General features: G+C 36.6%; 1 protein-coding gene across 1 annotated transcript; it reads left to right on the forward strand.

The window, feature by feature from the left end:
* Window positions 1-370: 370 nt before the first annotated feature.
* Window positions 371-16235, forward strand: LOC149843185 (peptidyl-prolyl cis-trans isomerase FKBP15-1-like). Its single transcript, XM_089999639.1, has 6 exons — window positions 371-443; window positions 852-901; window positions 2630-2692; window positions 14497-14587; window positions 15320-15424; window positions 15763-16235. The coding sequence occupies exons 1-6, from the start codon at window positions 389-391 to the stop codon at window positions 15846-15848; spliced, it is 450 nt and encodes a 149-aa protein (XP_089855765.1). The 5' UTR covers window positions 371-388; the 3' UTR covers window positions 15849-16235.
* The last annotated feature ends 1952 nt before the right edge of the window (window positions 16236-18187 follow it).

The raw sequence follows: 18187 nt of genomic DNA on the forward strand, positions 1-18187 counted from the left end.
GCAACCCTTGCCATTTATTACTGCCTCCGAGCTTATAGAGTACAACACGTCACTCAGTAAGGAACGCTTCAACGAAATTCTCATATTGGTTCATATTCATAGGATATGACTAAGTTTTTATGCTAGCTGTCTCCTTTATTCGGGCTTAGGACCCGCAGTGTATAACTAAACAGTTTTACAGATCATACTGGGCTACATATATTAACCGGACCCTTCTGTCCGACCCAGATTCTAATACGACCTTTTTATTTATCACCAAACTCTGATCCTATAGGGTATGGTACGGGTCGGGTCTTCGTCAAACCCGAACCGTTGAGATTCCATCATCGTCTTCCCCTTTCCATATATGAGGACGCCGAGGGAAAGAGAGAAGATAGACAGAGAGAGAATGAAGATCTCAATCTTTCTTTCGCTTCTCTCCATTGCATTCGCCTTGACTGCAGGTACTTTTAATCGCTTAATTTATTTTCTCTCTGTTTTTCTTGTTTCATCGTTCAAGAGGGAAAAGCGGGAGATCTGAATCGCTCGGACTATTTGATACGCAAAATTTCGCCACTAAATCTTTCATTTTCTCGAGATTTTTTTTAAGCTTTTCACCAAACGCTGTGTTGCAACGATCTTCGCAAAAGGGAGGGAGTGCTCCAATTCTCTATCGACGTCGACCGTCAAATTTCTTCGGAAAATAGGAGCCCTAGAATTCCCTTTCTTCAATAAGCGAGTGAATTGGAAAGCTACGGTTAACGATTTGTAAAATCTCAGCCGTTCTCGTTAAATTCTTCTCGCATTCTCGGGGAATCGCTCTGATCGTCGTTCTAATAAACTTCGCCCTTTCTGTTTCTGTTCGATGTCAGTTGTTGCTAAAAAACCCGGCGATGTCACGGAACTTCAGATCGGAGTGAAGGTAAAGAAACTCGTATTTTCCTTTAATAGCTGTTCCTTTTTTTTCTTTCTTTCTTTTCCCTTTTTTTTGATAATCCTATGTCGACTGTTGTTGCATTTGGGTCTTTTTATTGTAACTGGTGTAAAATTGACGAGGTGAGTTGAGCTACTAGTTCCAAATTTGTTATTGTTGTTGCTATTGATGATGATGTGATTATTATCCAATTGGTTGCTCGGCGTTTGCACTGAACCAGGATGAGTGCAAGGGCTTGATTTTTTTTCCTTCAATGGATTTGTTTGCGTACACAGATTTAGATTATACTGCATGTTTACACCATAAAATGGGGAGACTTGTCAATGTGCTGCACGTAAAAATTTTTGAGTTGTTCGAGAGTTGCTTGCCTACTGATGATCGATGTTAGGTCCTTTAAAATTTTATTGTTTGTATTTCTTTATTTTGAACGCTATTACAACATTAGTCACATGAGACTATAGTATTCTGTTATTATAACAAAAGATGGAAACTCGATATGTCTATATATGGAAAAGATAGTTTCATCATTTGATCCAAGACCTAATGTGAAATGTCACCTGGCATTAGTTTATCTATGGGGTTGTGGTTGTATATTTTGCAATATACACTTGGACCTGCTCGCAACATTTGCTTCTTTTTGGAATCAAATTTTCAATCGTCATAAAATTTTCAAGCATTCCCTAAGCACAGCTGAGATTTCTCGACTCTCATGATCCTGCTCCTACAGGCACTCCTGGCTACCATACAGTGCACACATACTTGGATCACATGTATTGTTGTTTATTTGACTTTTAACATACATTAGTCATCATAGTCACTTTTCATACCACATGACATCACACATCTGCTCATCCTTGAAAAAAACAAAAAGTATGGTTGGTGACTTGAAATTTCACTATTCTAGGATGAATTGACCAGAATGTTCATGTCGCAACCAATTAAATTACAGATAACTGGTACCACCCAGACATCATAAAGGGGTTTCAAAACTTGACTAGTCCAGATGATAAGCCTTATGGTTGGGAAAATTATGGGCCAGATGCATGTAAAATTTAAAGATATTGAAAACCACACAAAAAATTTACAGAAGTTTATTTATTTAATTACAATTTATATGTGAAAGTACTGATCCGTTGAGCAAAATAGGCCCTACTAATACTATACATTATCATAAAGGAAGGGAAAGACACTGTTCTTTGGTCGGTAGATGCTTAAATGCCTGAAAATAATGTGTAAAGGTTGGTATCAGAGATAGATGGAAACAAGGATAATGCCATAGTCTTTTTTGTATGCTAATTGGCACTTCATGGATGGTCAAACAAAGTCTTGTATACTTTGGTTAAGATTATTCTAAAAACTTGAATGGATTTGAATACGTTTCCATTAAAGAAATAATAATGCTTTAAATGATTTATTGACTAATCCAAGGAAACAAACAATGTAGGTTCTTACTGTTTAAGCATGGTAGTACTTGGGAGGTTTTTGGAGAAAGAATCCTCTATTGTTAAATTGATTGTTTACTAGATGAAGTTGTATTGAAAGTTATGCAATCATGAAAGTATCTGAAAAAACAATACCTTTTTTTCAGCTTACATATCATGGATGCACGGATGCCAATGACATGATATTTTTTGTTCCCATGTTGGTCTTTAGTTTGTCACTTTAGGTAACCTTGTCATGCTTATCTTTGTGCTAACTGCTATTCTTTTATTGCAGTATAAACCAGAGTCCTGTGACATCCAGGCTCACAAAGGTGATAAAATCAAAGTGCATTATCGGGTATGTCGCCATTTCTTTTTTATTGACATAGAAACTATGGTTTACTTCATAGATATGCACTTTGGCGATTTTTCTTACTGGAATATAGCCAATTATTGTCTGTTTTTTTTATTCAAGTATAGATTTCACATCTTTATCTCTTTAGTGTGAGGTTGGTGGACTTTTTATTATATAGTTATTTTTCCATGTTCAACAATGGAGATTAATTCTATGTTAAGTGACAAAAAGCATATATTTTTCATGACTTTCTGGCTATGGGTTGACTGGAAAATAATGGAAACCTGCCATCCTTTTCTTTATATCGTTGAGGGCGTGTTTGTTGCCATGGCAGGGGTTTTCCACGGAAACACACTCAGTATGAGGTGTTTCTGCTGGCACCACTGCAGCAACACAAACATGGCTCTCTATTTCTGTGAGGAAAGACTGTGACCTTTTCAATTGATGACCCCTCCTGTCCACAGTAATGCTTCCTAGTGTGGGGGTTGTAATGAAATCAAGTGTTCTTCACACACCTTAGACAAGAGGCCAATCATGGTTGTACGCATCGTTAATTTTGTGTTTTGCGATACGATACACACTCGTATCGCGATACAAGTGTGTATTGTATCCGTATCTGGTGTATCATACGATACACCTATGTATCGTACTATATCGTACGATATAGTGTTGGCACACTTAAAAAAAGCCAAAACTTGTATTTTTTTTATTTTGGGTTTAAAAGGCCTTTTGAGGGCCGAGTCCTCCATATGTCTAGAGCATGGTTGCCAGTTGAGGAAGCGGGAAGCGATACGGGAAACGAGGCACTTTCAAAATTTTAGGAAGCGGGAAGCGTGGGACCACATAGGAGTGAATCAGGAATCGTCTCGGAAGCAACCTAGGAGCGAGGGGGAAGCGAAAAAAATAAAAATAAAAAAAATACAAAAATAAAAAAATTGAAAAAATGGGGGAAGCGTGATGGGAAGCACGCTTCCCATTTAAAACTGGCGCTTCCCCGCACGTTTCGGAAGCGCGGTGTTTTGCGCTTTCGAAGCGCGCTTCCCCACTTACCTAGGCGCTTCCGGTAACTCTGGTCTAGAGTCTGTTGGAAGGGAACCCACACACTATAAGTTTTGTGAGATCGATTTGGGGCTATGTCACATGGGTGCGGGTGCGGCGCGATTTAAAAATTTTTGGACACGGGGACTCGACTATATATATATATATTTAAAAAAAAAAGTGCAAAGACACAACACAACCACAGTTTGTGACTATGCACAGTATGTGACTGTGCTGTGTGTACAGTCTGTGACTGTGCAGCCCCCCCCCCCCCGCAAGATTTTTTTTTTAAATTCTGTAGCCCAGAAATTTTAAAAAAAAATCCCAAAAATGGACCAAAATGACCCTGGGTGCGTTGACCGCACCCAGGGTCGGGTTGACCAAGTCCGAGCCGCACCCGTGTTGGTGCGTGTCGACGCGGGTGCGTCGACCTTGGAGCCGAGTCCGTGTGACATAGATTTGGGGGCTGATTCATGTGCAAGAGAGAGGGCTTTTGTGATTTTATTAAGTAAGAGTGCATTTTAACCAATTTTTTCACTCAATGAAGTGGTTTAAGGTACACAATGTCTATTCTTTGCTTCTTATTGAGTGTTTTTGGGGAAATGTGTGTTTGATGCTTCTTATTGAGTTTTTTAATCGGTTTTGTTTTATTGTAGATCCTTGGATGTTGTCTTTACGTTCATCTCATATTAGAGATGATCCTGCATGACAATATTGCAGAAGCATTGATGAAGTACCTAGACTAAGGTTACCATTGAATTTGAGATGTTTGTTTTGTGGTACTATTATTAGAGGTGGGTTGCATAGATTTAAGCAACATATTGTAGGTCAAGATCAAAATGTAAATAGAAGAAATTCGAAGAAGAAGAATTTTGCAAAAATGCAAAGATGAAGGACTTCCAACCATTGTTCCAGATTCTGAAGATGATGACCCACTTGCCAAAAAAATTTATGGCCCAACATAAAAAGATCATCGAGCGACAGTTGGATGCAGAACTGAGGAAATACTATCCTAATGTTTGACAAATAGGCTCTAGAAGATAGTTTAGTTTTAGGATTTTTGTAGTTTAGAACTTTAGAGATGAAGATTGATATGTAAGACACTGGTTAAATGTAATCTTTTTAGTTGTCATGAACTCTCATTGGTTAAATGTAAGGCTTTAATTATGTTTAAAATTAAAATTATGTAGTTGTCTTTTATTTACATTGTCAGTTATCAATTGCAGGTTTGTTATTAATTTAAATTATGTAGTTGCCTTCATATGTGAATTTATGGTTGTATTTTGTGCAATTTACCATTGTTTTTTGTGATATGATTTTTTTTTTTATAATTTATGCTAAATTTTTTCTGTTAGATTTTTTTTGAAAATTTTGCATTTTTTATTAAAAGTTTACGATACGATACAGTGTTATTTTGGGCCCGACTGATAGGGTAACGATACAATACTTACAACCTTAAGGCCAATACAAATCCCACAAAGAGGGCAAAGCACAAAAGCCACTTAGGGGCTTAGAAGAACGCACACAACAATATAAAAACATGTTTATTCACTTGAAAGTGCATACAAAATGCATTAGAATACAAAGAGGTCAAAGACCCATATTTATACACAAGGGGGAGTGAGGAGCTCCAAGATATAGCTGTTATAATTGTCAAGGACAAGAATATCCTTGACAATACAACAAAGTACACAAAAAAAGAGAAAAATAAAAGAAAACTCCCTAAAAGTAACACCTATACAATGGTCAAAAGACCAAAATACCCCTAGACTATATATATATATGAACATAGACAACTACTTATATTCTCACCCCCCTCAAACTCACGGAATGACAACCGAGAGTTTGCCAAGAAGAAAGTGAAATCTGGGAGATGGTAGCACCTTAGTGAAAAAGTCCACAACTTGATACTCAGATAACACATATGGTAAAGTAATGGTCTTCTTCAGGAACTCTTCACGAACATAATGACAATCCATTTCGGTATGCTTTGTTCGCTCATGAAATGCATGATTGCTTGCGATATAAACGACGCTATTGTTATCACAACATAACTTGGAGGGCGTGGATATGAAAACCCACAAATCTTCGAGTAACTGTCGTAGCCACACTAATTCGGAAGTTGTAGTGGCCATGGAACGCTATTCAACTTCTGTGGAGGATAAGGACACCTTCTATTATTTCTTGCACCTCCAAGATATCAAGGAATCACCTACAAAAACGCAAAACCAGTGGTTGAGCAACGATCATTTACATTTCCTCTCTAATCGTTGTCAGTATATGCAATAACATCTAATGGGGATAATGATGACAAAAATAAACCATGATTAATAATATATTTTACATATCTAACTATTCTCATTACAACACTCATATGTACTGCAGTAGGAGAATGTTAGAATTGACAAACAATATTGATAGCATGAGCAATATTAGGACGAGTAATGAAAATGTACGACAAGGTGCCAATCATTTGGCGATATGGAGTGGGATCTTTCAGAGGTTCTCCATCATCTATTCTTATTTTCGCATTGGTGACCTCTAGTGTGTACACCCGCTTTTCATCCGTAAGGCCTGACCTTTCAACTATATCGGCTGCATATTTAGTCTGAGACAAAAAATACCCTCGGAGTAAGTAAGCAACTTCTATTTAAAAAAATATCAAAGAAAACCAAGATTTGTCATATCAAAATTCTTTTTTAGAACATCCTTGATATGACTAACTCCATGATTATCACCTTCTGTGATAAGCATGTTGTCCACATAGAGAAGTAAGATAATTATACCTGTATCAGAGGACTTAACAAACAAAGCAGTATCAGTATAACAAGATCTAAAACCTAGTTTAACCACCACATTACTAAATCGATCATACTAAGCCTTAGGAGCTTGTTTTAAACCATACAAACTTTGTTTTAGTGAAAAGTTCATCATTTTTGTTGGAAAGAACAAAACATTTACACCAAAAAATTCTTAATCTTGAATAATCAGGAGGAATTTTAAATAGTTTTTCAATAGAAGTGTTTCTAAGAATAGTGAAAGGCATTCTATTGATTAAGTAAATAGACGTAAGAGCAGCTTCGACCAAAAACCTTTTTGGATATTAGAAGTCCTAATGGTTTCAATAATATGCCGATGCTTTCTTTCGGCCAACCCATTTTGTTGTGAGGTATAAGGGCAAATTTTTTTATGAGTAATCCCTTGTTGGTCAAGAAATCTTTTGATAAAAATTCTCCTTCGGAATCAAATCTAAATATTTTAATGGATGTTTTGAATTGATTTCTAATATAACTATGAATTTTTTGAAAACATTCAAATACTTCAGATTTGAGTCTAAGAAAGTAAATCCATGTGTTCTACTATAATCATTCACAAAAATTACATAATAGGAAACTCCTCCTTTGGACATAACTGGTGCTGGTCCCCGTACATCCGAATGTATTATCTCAAAAAGTTTTTTAGATACAAATTGACTATTTTCAAAAGGTAGAGATTTCATTTTTTCAAGTATGCAATATTCACAAGTCAAATCCTTTTCATTACAATTTTCAAGAAAAGGGGAAAAATATATTTTTGACATACTTGGATGTCCTAATCTCTTACGCCAATGTTCAATACTTTTCTTTTCAACAAAACTACAAAATTTTTGATTTGATAGTTCCAAGTTGTCCATGTAGTAGAGGTCTCCTCTTCTATGGCCTCGCCCAATCAGCTTCTTGGATTGAAGATCTTGTACCAAACAATCATTAAATGAAAAGGTGACCTCACACCCGTGGTCGGTAATTTGAGAAACCGATAAGAGATTTAAGTTAAGTTTGGGTACTACTTTAATGTTTGGAACATAAATTTTTTTATTGTTTTTAGAAGAATTTTCAAAAATACCGAAACTTTTGATTTTTAAAGATGTTCCATTGGCGGTTGAAACATAAGAATCATTTCAGTTAATTAAACATTTGGATAGTATGGACTCATTTGGAGTCATATAGAAAGAGGCAACAAGATCAAGAATCCAAGAGTTCTTAGCGGTATCCACATATGTTGATATGGCCGCACCAGAGATAGAGGAAGATTGACCTTTAATTAGTGGTTGAAGGGTTTTCATGAGTTGAGCAAGGGAGACGATCTTGAAACCTTTATCTACACCACTCTTTTCGCTTGATGCTCCCGTAGAGGCCACCTTCTTTTCATTTCTCTTTTTTGGGCAAAACGGCTTGATGTGGCCCGATTCTTTACAAAAGTGACATATTATCTTACCGCTTCTCTTGTATTCATAGTTACTAGAATTTCTTTCATAGTCATTTGAGCTCTCCCCATACTCACTTGGACTCTTTCCATAGTTATTTTGGCATTTTTCAAAGTGAGGAGGCCTATATGCTTTTGTATGATTCCTGGGTCTTGACATAGAAAACATCGATTCTTCTTCTTTGATATAAGAGGTTTTCTTCAATCTATTTTCTTCCATAATTAGTTATTCTAAAGTTTCTACTATGGAAGGAACACCTCCTCTATAAAGGACCAATTTAGTTCCTTCAAATTCAGTCCTAAGCTCATTTATGAAATGGTAAAAATACTCCGAGTTGATTTATTTTTCTCGGTATTCAATATCAAGTAGGCAATGCTACTTAGGCTCCAAGAGAGTCAATTCATCCCAAAGGAGAGAGAGAACGTTGTAATATTTTCTTATGCACATATATCCTTGGGTCATGGATCTTTTTTTCTTTTAGAGATTACATATATGGGCTACATTTCTTAAATAATACATATCTTGGAGACTAAGTCACAGGGATTCGGCCAGCAGGGTGCCGCACCTGCGTCGACGCGACTCGGGTGCAGCACCCGGTGCAGTCAAACCGAGGGTCATAACAGTCCAAATCTTAACTTAAAAAAGAAATCTGGTGAAATGAGGTTGGGCGGGGGATTAAGGCAAAAAAATCCCCCCCCCCCCTCCCTCTTCTCCTCTGAGCCGTTTCCAACCCAGCCCATCTTCGGCATGACGACTCCAGGTATGTCTCCTTCAATCTCTCTCTCCCCCTGTCTCTCTCGCTCCTCTCGGCTAAACCCCCACCCCGCCTCTGTCTCCTCTCTGCGTACCTCTCTGTCTCCTCTCTGCGTATCTCACACTCCCCAACCTCCTTCAATCTCTTTCACTCCCCTGTCGCCCTCTTTTCTTCCTCTCTACCTTTGCCGGAGGCAGAGAGGGCACGACTCGGCCACCTGCGACAGTGGTGGTCGGGTTTGCCACCTCTCGGCCACGCCACCAGTGGCAGGCAAGGCCTTGGGCCTTGCTCTTTCGATCGGCATCAATCAAGCCCTGCTTGGTGCCACTGCCGCTGTCATTGTTGTCTTCCACCCGATCGCCACCTTCGTCACTACGCCGGCCGACTTTGCGCTCTTCATCGCCCCCTTCATTAGTCATCTCTCCTCTCCCCCACCCCCACTCTTCTGTTCCGTTCTCTCTTCGATGAAATGTGATTTCTAACTTCTTTGGAATTTCGATGAAATGTTTTGAATTCCCAAATGTTTCTCTTGTTTTTTTTTCAAAGATGATTCGAAATTTAGATCACTTGTTTTTTTTTTTTTTTGCTTTTTGATTTCTAACTTCTTCAGAGTTTTGATCAAATATATTGGACTTTGTATCTTTCTCTGTTTTTCTCCTAAATTATATGAAATTTAGTTTGGTTTCTTGTTTTATTTTGCTTTTTGATTAATTTCGATCAAAATGTATTGGATATTGAATCTTTTCCTAGTTTCTTGGTAGATTGAGAGGGGTTTTCTTCCCCCAGATATTTTTCCTTTTTTCCAACATTTGTTTGAATTTCCTCCTTTTTGGGCTTTCCTTTCCATGTGTTAATTATAAAATCTATGATGATTTCTTTCTCTCTTGAATATTTCGTAAGTTTTCTAATTTCTTGATTTTGTTATTTATGAGTTTTGTAATTTCATCGATGATTATTGTTTATGTTTTCCTCTACATGCGATTGAAATACATGAGCTGAGCTGAGCTCGGCTAGCACCAAACTCAGCTCGGTTATCCTTGCCTCAACCCTACCAGCCCTCCCTCTGCCTGCTCTGTCAGGCACAACCGAGCTGAGCTCGGCTAGCACCAAGCCCAACTCGGTTCTCCTTGTCTCGACTCGGCTGGCCGTCAAGATCGACTCAGTTGAACCTAGCCTTGTTAGGCTACTATGAGCACATGTGGATAAACTTGAAAAAGCTAGAGGAGGTGGTGAAAATAAGAGATTTCAATGCAAGCTTTGTGAGAGAGATTATGTTGGGTCTTACACAAGAGTTAAAGCTCATTTGTTGAAGATATCAGGACATGGCATTTCAGGATGCAAAAGAGTTGATGAGACAATGCGAAGACAATACAAGATGAATATGATAAGAGGAAGAATGCATGATTCTTGTGCAATTAGTGTATCCTTTTTAAGTCACTAAGAAAATCTTAAAAGAAAAGAAAAGTGAATGTAGGAGGTAAAGGAAAAGGAGGAACGATACACGCATCATTCAATACATATGGAAAAAAGGAAATGAATAGAAAAGTAGGGAGATATTTTTATTCTAGTTCATTTTCATTTAATGCAGCTGTAAATCCTTATTGGAAGGATTTAATTACTTTACTGGCAAATTGTAACTTGAGTGACTATGTACCTTCAAGCTTAGAAAAACTACGAACGACAATTCTTGCAGAAGAGAAGGCAAATGTTGAGAGATTGCTAGAGATTAAAAAAATTTTATGGAAACAAAATGAAGTTTCCATTGTTTTTTATAGGTGAACAGATATTCAAAGGCGTCCACTGATTAATGCCATTGCTTCTTCGCTTAGTAGCTCAGTATTCTTGAAAGCAGTTGGTGCATCTGGGTAATATAAAAATACTGAGTATTTGAGGGGGTTGTTTATAGAAGTAATAAAATAAGTGGGTGATCATAAAGTAGTGCAAATCATATTTGACTATTTTTTAGTTTCTTCATTTAAATATACTTGTATTTGACATTTTCAAATTCGGTTTGAAATGCTGACAAGGATCATCTAAATTTTATGATGTAAACCCAGAAGAGTGTGACTTAAAGGGAGCACATGATTTCATCGTTACAAACATAGACTTATCTGAGCCTAGTCTTCCCTCTTATGATGCATTTGATGATGAAGTAGAAAATTATTAGGATCCATTACCTCATCGTCATATACATTGTGTAGGATATACTTTTGGTATGTAATTATGCATTGTTTGCTCTTTTATTAGTATACTGTATAATTTATTTATTTTTTGCTTTACTTGTTTGATTGTTTTCATAATATATTTAGGTTGATTTAATTGTGGTGTTAGTTTTTATGATGAAGAATAAAATTGTAGATTGTTAATTTGATTTATTTTATGCATGGTGAATTGATTTGATGATATTATGATAATTTTTTTTTATTTCATTAGTGTTACTGTTAATATATATATATATATATATATATATATATATATATATATATATATATATATATATATATATATATACCCTCCTGCACCCCCACACCCAAGCATCACCGCACCCACACCTATGTGACATAGCTTGGAGATATTTTCAAGCATCACTAGCAAATTCAAACTTTGCTAAGCTAGAATATTTTTTTTATTTCAATACTATTAATGAGTCATCCCGTGAATTTGGAATGACCCATCTTTCACTCCTTCCATCTCTTTTCTTAGTCGACAATGAATTTATTCATCTCATCTCCTCGAAGTGCAATTTCTTTGCCGTTTTCATTCTTGATGATCACGAGCTTTGGTTTCTTCTTGGTTCCATCTACCAAACCCCATAGGCCTTTTTCCCAAATCTTGTGTTTCATTATAGATGCCCATGTCATATAGTTTGAGATATTTAGCCTCACGAGTACGGTGGTGATCACTTAGCATTCATCCTCCATAGGTACAAGAAGAGAAAGAGAGAGAAAGATAGAGAAATAGAGAGGAAGAAGAAGAGAATGAGGGCGAAATTCTTTTGGGCACCATGATCATACGATCCATGATCTCACGTTCACATGAGCTTGCTTCTACCATGATTAAAAAAGTGATGGCTCTGATACCATGCAATGAAATCAAGTATTCTTCACACACCTCAAACAAGAGGCCAATACAAATCCAAGAGGGTAAAGCACAAAAGCCACTTAGAAGCTTAGAAGAACACACACAACAATATAAAAAATATGTTTATTCACTTGAAAATGCATACAAAATGCATTAGAATACAAGGGGATCAATGACCCTTATTTATACACACGGGAGAGTGAGGAGCTCCTAGATATAGCTGTTGGGAGGCTCCCCAACTGCTAGAAATCTAGCTGTTATAATTGTCAAGGACAAGAATGCCCTTGACAATACAACAAAGTACACATAAAAAGACAAAAATAAAAAAAAACAAAAAAGACTCCCTAAGGAGCAACACCTATACAATGATCAAAAGATCAAAACACCCCTGGACTGTGTACATATGAATGTATGTATATATATATATATATATGTATGTATATATGTATATGTATATGAACATATACAACTACATATATTCTAACAGGGGGAGGGGGTGCACAGGGAGTTCGATTTGCTTTCCGCACCACGGCAGGCAAACATGCCCTAAAATTCCAGGCAACCATGGCAGGAAAGCCAACTCTGGCAGCTCTTTGACATGAGTGTAATTATTTAATTAAGAGAATTATAAAAACAGAATTTTCCATTAAAACATTATTAATACAAAATGTAGTTGGGAAAAATATTTTTGATACATTCATTTTTTAAAATAGATATATGAAAAAGTGTGATCCAAATAAGGCCTTAGGCTATCTTTTAGGAGCTAGGGGCCTGAAAAAAATTTGTGGAATTGGAAAAGTGAAAGCCCTAAATTTCTGGAATGGACAAATATTGCCTCTGCTTTTTGGTTCAAATGTGAGGAGTAAATGTTGCAAATGCTTCTTCAATTCTCCAAATGCCTTCTCGGTTCCTTTATCTTAAACAACCCGTGCTGAAGGTGTTCGACCAAATCCAACCCAATTCCTGAATTCCTACCTCTCTAATATTAAATGGGCTATACCCATGGTCAGAGATAACAGCCTCCTGATAATGCCATGAGGTTTTCCTAGGACCACTTAATATTAAATGCTTTTTCTTGGGAAAATGTTTTTATTTGAAATAAATAATGAAAAAAAAAATGAAAATTTTAATTAAATGTGATATTATTGCAATATTTTCATTTTAGAACTACCTTTAGCTGTTCATCATATTTTGGACATTTTTTGCCTTCAGTGCCAAAAGCCTTTATGATGTAATAAATTGAAAAAGGAAAACATTTGCAACTATAGCTATACCTGTATTCTAGAGGTCCGCCTTAATGTATTTGTCTAAAATATATGCACTCTTTTTTTGCCTTTTTTCTTGTACAGCAATCAATGTGATATAACAGAAATCTTGTATTTTTAGCCTTATGAAAATGCTCCTTTAATTGGAATACCTGTCTATTGCTTAACGTGCTACTAGTCTGTCTCTGCATCATCTCTCTGCCATTGATCCTTCTACTAATGTCTTTTGTAAACCTATCAACTTATATAATGGCCTTAGATGTCAACAATCACTACATTATGGCAGTACAATATCTTTCATACTCATAGCCTCTTGATCTTTTTTTTTGATAGGCAAGCTTGGGGGTAACCCCCGTGGGATTCAAACCTGAGACCCTTGTTTTGATAGTGTGACACTAACCATCCAGCTGTCTTATTGGAACCCAACCTCTTAATTACTTGCCTTGCACTGAACTTGCATTCAGAATATTCTTTTTTGTGGCTCTTAAATTTCTATGCTCCAGGTTTTTTCACCATAAACTTTTTTTTTAATCTGTGTATTGGATGCTACTACGTCTGCAAATGACATGCACCACGTCTCCTCTATTTATATAGATGGTTTATTTCATCTATAACCTTGACATGGAACACATTTGTCTTGCCACATGTATTTATTCTAGTTTTGGGTAGTCATCACATGTATGTGCGGGTAATTTTGTTGTACCCAATTTAAATGCCTTTCCTCCATCATGTTCACTGAGTTAGTTGTCCGAGGCTCTAATCTAAAATTTTCTAGATCCTTAAAAATCATTGGAAAATTTCCTTCACACTGTAAATCTCTTGATAATTTACTTAAGAAAACATATGTGAAATTTGTTCTGTAGCATTCCTTTTCTTTTCTTATACAGAAGTACCTTTTGTCCTTGGTAATATTTAATATCTTAAAATGTATTGGTGGCTCATCCCCATGGCTATCTTGGAGTCTTTACATCAGTAAAGATCTCTTGTTTCTCTTAAATTGCTCGCAGCAAATTGTTAAAATCTGTATATTCTGTTATGCATTATGGCATTTCATTTAAACATGAAGGAGCTTGATTGCTTGAGTGTGGCGTCCATTGGTAGATATTTTTATTCCTGCTAATTGTTATTGCATCCATCAATCTTTGTGCTAGAAGCTTCTGTTAAAATCCTGAAGCTAGTTTACTCTTGATTAACTCTTAAAGCTTGCTGGCAGTTCAGACCAGAGATTCTAGACAAGTTAAGAGATTATAGAATTGCTAATTGTGCAGTTCATATAAGACTCAGTTGCTATATTGCATGCTTTTGCTCTTTTTTATTTTTCCTGTTCTTTTGGCTACACAATGAATGTTGCTTGAAGTTACTTTTGCTTGATTGCTTGATCTTTTTCTTTTGCTGTTGCTTCATTGCAATACTTTTTATGTTGCAGGGTGCACTTACTGATGGAACTGTTTTTGATTCTAGTTATGAAAGAGGCGATCCAATTGAGTTTGAACTTGGCAGTGGTCAAGTAATCAAAGGTCTACAATGATTCCTTCCTATTATCTAATTTCTAAATGACAGTGAATAGTCTTCATTTATTAATTGTTGTTCTATGGGATATTTTTGGTAGGGTTCTAATCCAGAACATCTAGATGCTGCAGTTTTATTTTTTTAGTCAAGCTGGGGGATAACCCCAAAGGGATCTGAGCCTGCAACCCATCAGTTATGATGGTACAACCTAACAATCGAGTTATCTTTGAGGAAATGAGAAAAGAATAGAAAATAAGTTTGACTGGAAATTGTACGGTAGCATGGATTACAGTGTCATGGAAGAATTTTGGTTTTACAATCTAATGCCTATGAATGAAACTTAAGCACAAAACTGCTTTACAGAAAACATTTGCATATCATTTGCACTTTCCAAATGATGGGAATGTCCTCTTAACACTGATATAGTTCCACAGCATCTGACCCAAGCAAACATACATGAAAATGTCCATGTTGATTTTTTATTAGCAATTTTGCTGCCTGGTTGCCCAGTTGGAAGCCTGATGTGGTCCTCTTATCAGTTTTTCTTTTTTTCCACGACCTGGAAAATGGAATCAGAGTCACTCAAGACGACCTGGAAAGTTGCAAATGTGATTAGGAGCGTTAACCATAGAGTTATAGTTTTCATGTATGCGGTCAAAGTCTGTCATTTCCGTTTCCATTAACTATCCAGCAACTGCATTGTAATTGTATAAATAATCTCTGCCTGTGCCTGGCTGCAGGATGGGATCAAGGTTTACTTGCAATGTGTGTGGGAGAGAAAAGAAAGCTGAAAATACCTTCAAAACTTGGTTATGGAGCTCAGGGATCCCCACCAAAGATTCCTGGTATATGTCATTCTCTATGCTCTCAAAAGTATAAATTTGGAATCTTTGTATGCCTTTGTTTTCCACTTTGTTGCAACTTTAGGGGTGGATATCATTTAAATTTTACCCATTTATTCCTATGGTTATTATAGTGGCCAGTGTTTTGCTTCTGATCCAGGTCCCTATTGATTCATTTGTGGTGCATATTCCATGCACATGCACGTTGCATGCATATATTATTGTTAATTTGTTATATTTGTTCATCATATTTGTGTGCATTCATCTACATGTGGAATCATTCATGGTCCATGTTTCACTCCCAATGCAGTTTTGGTATTAACGGTCATTGGTACTGGCAGGTGGGGCTACCTTGATTTTTGATACAGAGCTTGTTGCTGTTAATGGCAAAAGCTCAAGCGAAGGGGTTGGAGATGGCGAGCTGTAGCTGAACAAGTGCGTGAAATTTTTTAATGCAAGCCACATCTTTCTCATCCTTGCTGATGTGAATTTAGTGAACTCCATTGCTTTCCTATTGGCTGGTATCAGACTTAGCACTAAGGTGGCAATTAGGGGCTCTATTGTTTGAAAAGTTTTTCTACCTGAACTTTGGAAATTCGTGAACCAGATATTTTTTTTCTTTTCGCTGAAGGTCTTGTTGAAATAAGTATATCCTGTTATCTGTTGGTTAGCTTGAGCATTCAGTTGAATGCATAGTTAATATCTGGGAGAGTCTGTAAGGAACACATGTTATTGCTTTTTGTTTTCCTTTTTCGGGTCATCATGGGATATTATTTTCAATGACAGAAACGCTTGACCTTCGGTTTGAGCTCAATCTAAAATTTCAGGAAAAGTTTTTTTTTTTTTTTTATAATTTATAACCCAAAGAAACCAGACCCGGCACAAAGATGTGATCCCACTGGCTCAGCCTGTCATACCTGTGGTCATCGTAAAACTCAGAGGCTAGGACCCCTGCCCCTGGGCCTATGCTGGGCATCAGCTTGCGCCGAGGGATGATGCCTATGGGAATGGAACCTTGATCGCTGGTCAAGCAGCCAAGGTCCCACCCAACCACGTCAACCCCCCCTTGGGGCTGTTCAAGAAAAGGAATTTGAAAAGGAAATTGACCTTGAACAATTAAAGAGGACGGTATGCTGATTAGATTTTCAATTCATGCATGGGGCTGTTCAAGAAAAGGAAATTGACCTTGAGCAATTAAGAGGACGGTATGCTGATTAGATTTTCAATTCATGCGTTGGCATTGATCTCAAATTTGTAAATTGGACAAGTTAAAGCCCAAACGAAGCTTATTAATGGAGCATTTTAGATTTTCAATTCTAGCTAGGGCTGCCTACTAAGCTGAGCTCGAGTTGGGATGTTTTAGCTTGAGCAAGCCCGATCTTTTTGGAGGAGAAGAGGAGTGAGCTTCAGAGGTGGGCCACGTAAGGCAGGGTGGTCATGGGCCCCACCCAGAGTTTTCCTTGGTTCGGCAAAGGCTCCTTGTCACAAAAAAAAACAATAATAATAAATCAAAAGACAAGCCAACAAAGAACAGGGACCAACCAGCAATACAGAGAGTTGGCGAGCGGGATTTTGGCATGATTAAGTTCAAGTTTCAGCATAATTCAATGAAAACGTTCATTTATTTTTAAACTTAAACCATCGCCTCATTTGGGCAAGGAGAGCAGGCCGTGAAAAGTGGAATCACCGGCCATTTTTATCAATTAGTAGCTGCACGCCTGCACCTTTCATAGCAAGTCATTGTCACCACGGTCCATGCAATACAGTCTACAAACATTTAATAGAAAAGGGCCGTACTGTCTTTCTAAAATGATGTAATTTTGAAAATGCTTCATAATTTGCCAAAATCTTTCCCACATTCAAATTTTTGGTTGGTTTTTTGAAACATTTTTTCCCTTTGCAGACCTCCTAACCTTCACACAAATATGTTGTGAAGCTTCTCATGTTGGCACAAATATATTGTGAACTTTTTGACGTTTGCATGAGTGAACTTCTTGACATTTTCACAAACATATTTGTGCAAATGATAGAAGGTAACGTTTCACAATATATTTGTGCAAACATCAAAAAGTTCACAAAGGTAAAAATGTTTTAAAAAAGTGAGAAATTGAACTTTGAGCATGTGGAGGATTTCGGCAAATTGTGAGGTATTTTCAAAATCATATCATTTTACAAAAACAATATGATCATTTTTCATATATTTAACTTGTCCGCACATGTAAATTTTACGAACTCATCAAATGATAGACGTAGGTTAAATTCTTTTTCAAAGAAGGTAGACATAATAGGCGACATATTTTAAGCATTTTCAATGCTTGAATAGTGATGTAAACCTGTGAATGGATTTACCAAGAAATCTACCCAACTGCGATTTTTTCTAAGAAAAACAAAAAATATAAAAGAAACTGCATGAAATTAACTGAAAGCAAAAAATTATTGAAATAACTCAGAAATTAACAATTCTAGATTTCAACTCAACACTTTGATAACTCCTAGATTTCTCATCTATTTATAGATGAGGAATTTCTAATCTTGATATATCCAGCATCAAATCTTGATAAACCCTATCTAAGATAGTTTCTTGAATTTATTTAACTGCTTAATTGAATATGGATCTATCGTTTGAACCCAATAATTTAATACAAATTAAAGAAAATCCAAAACATAAAAATGAATCCAAATAAACTCTTAAGAAACCGAGTCTTTTGCTCCGCTCCTGCATCAAATAGGCTGGCAGGGTAGTGTATATAAAAGCAACAAACGAGC

This window comes from Nuphar pumila, chromosome 3, assembly GCF_984573655.1.
Source record: "Nuphar pumila chromosome 3, dmNupPumi1.hap1.1, whole genome shotgun sequence".
In the NCBI taxonomy this organism is placed as follows: Eukaryota; Viridiplantae; Streptophyta; class Magnoliopsida; order Nymphaeales; family Nymphaeaceae; genus Nuphar; species Nuphar pumila.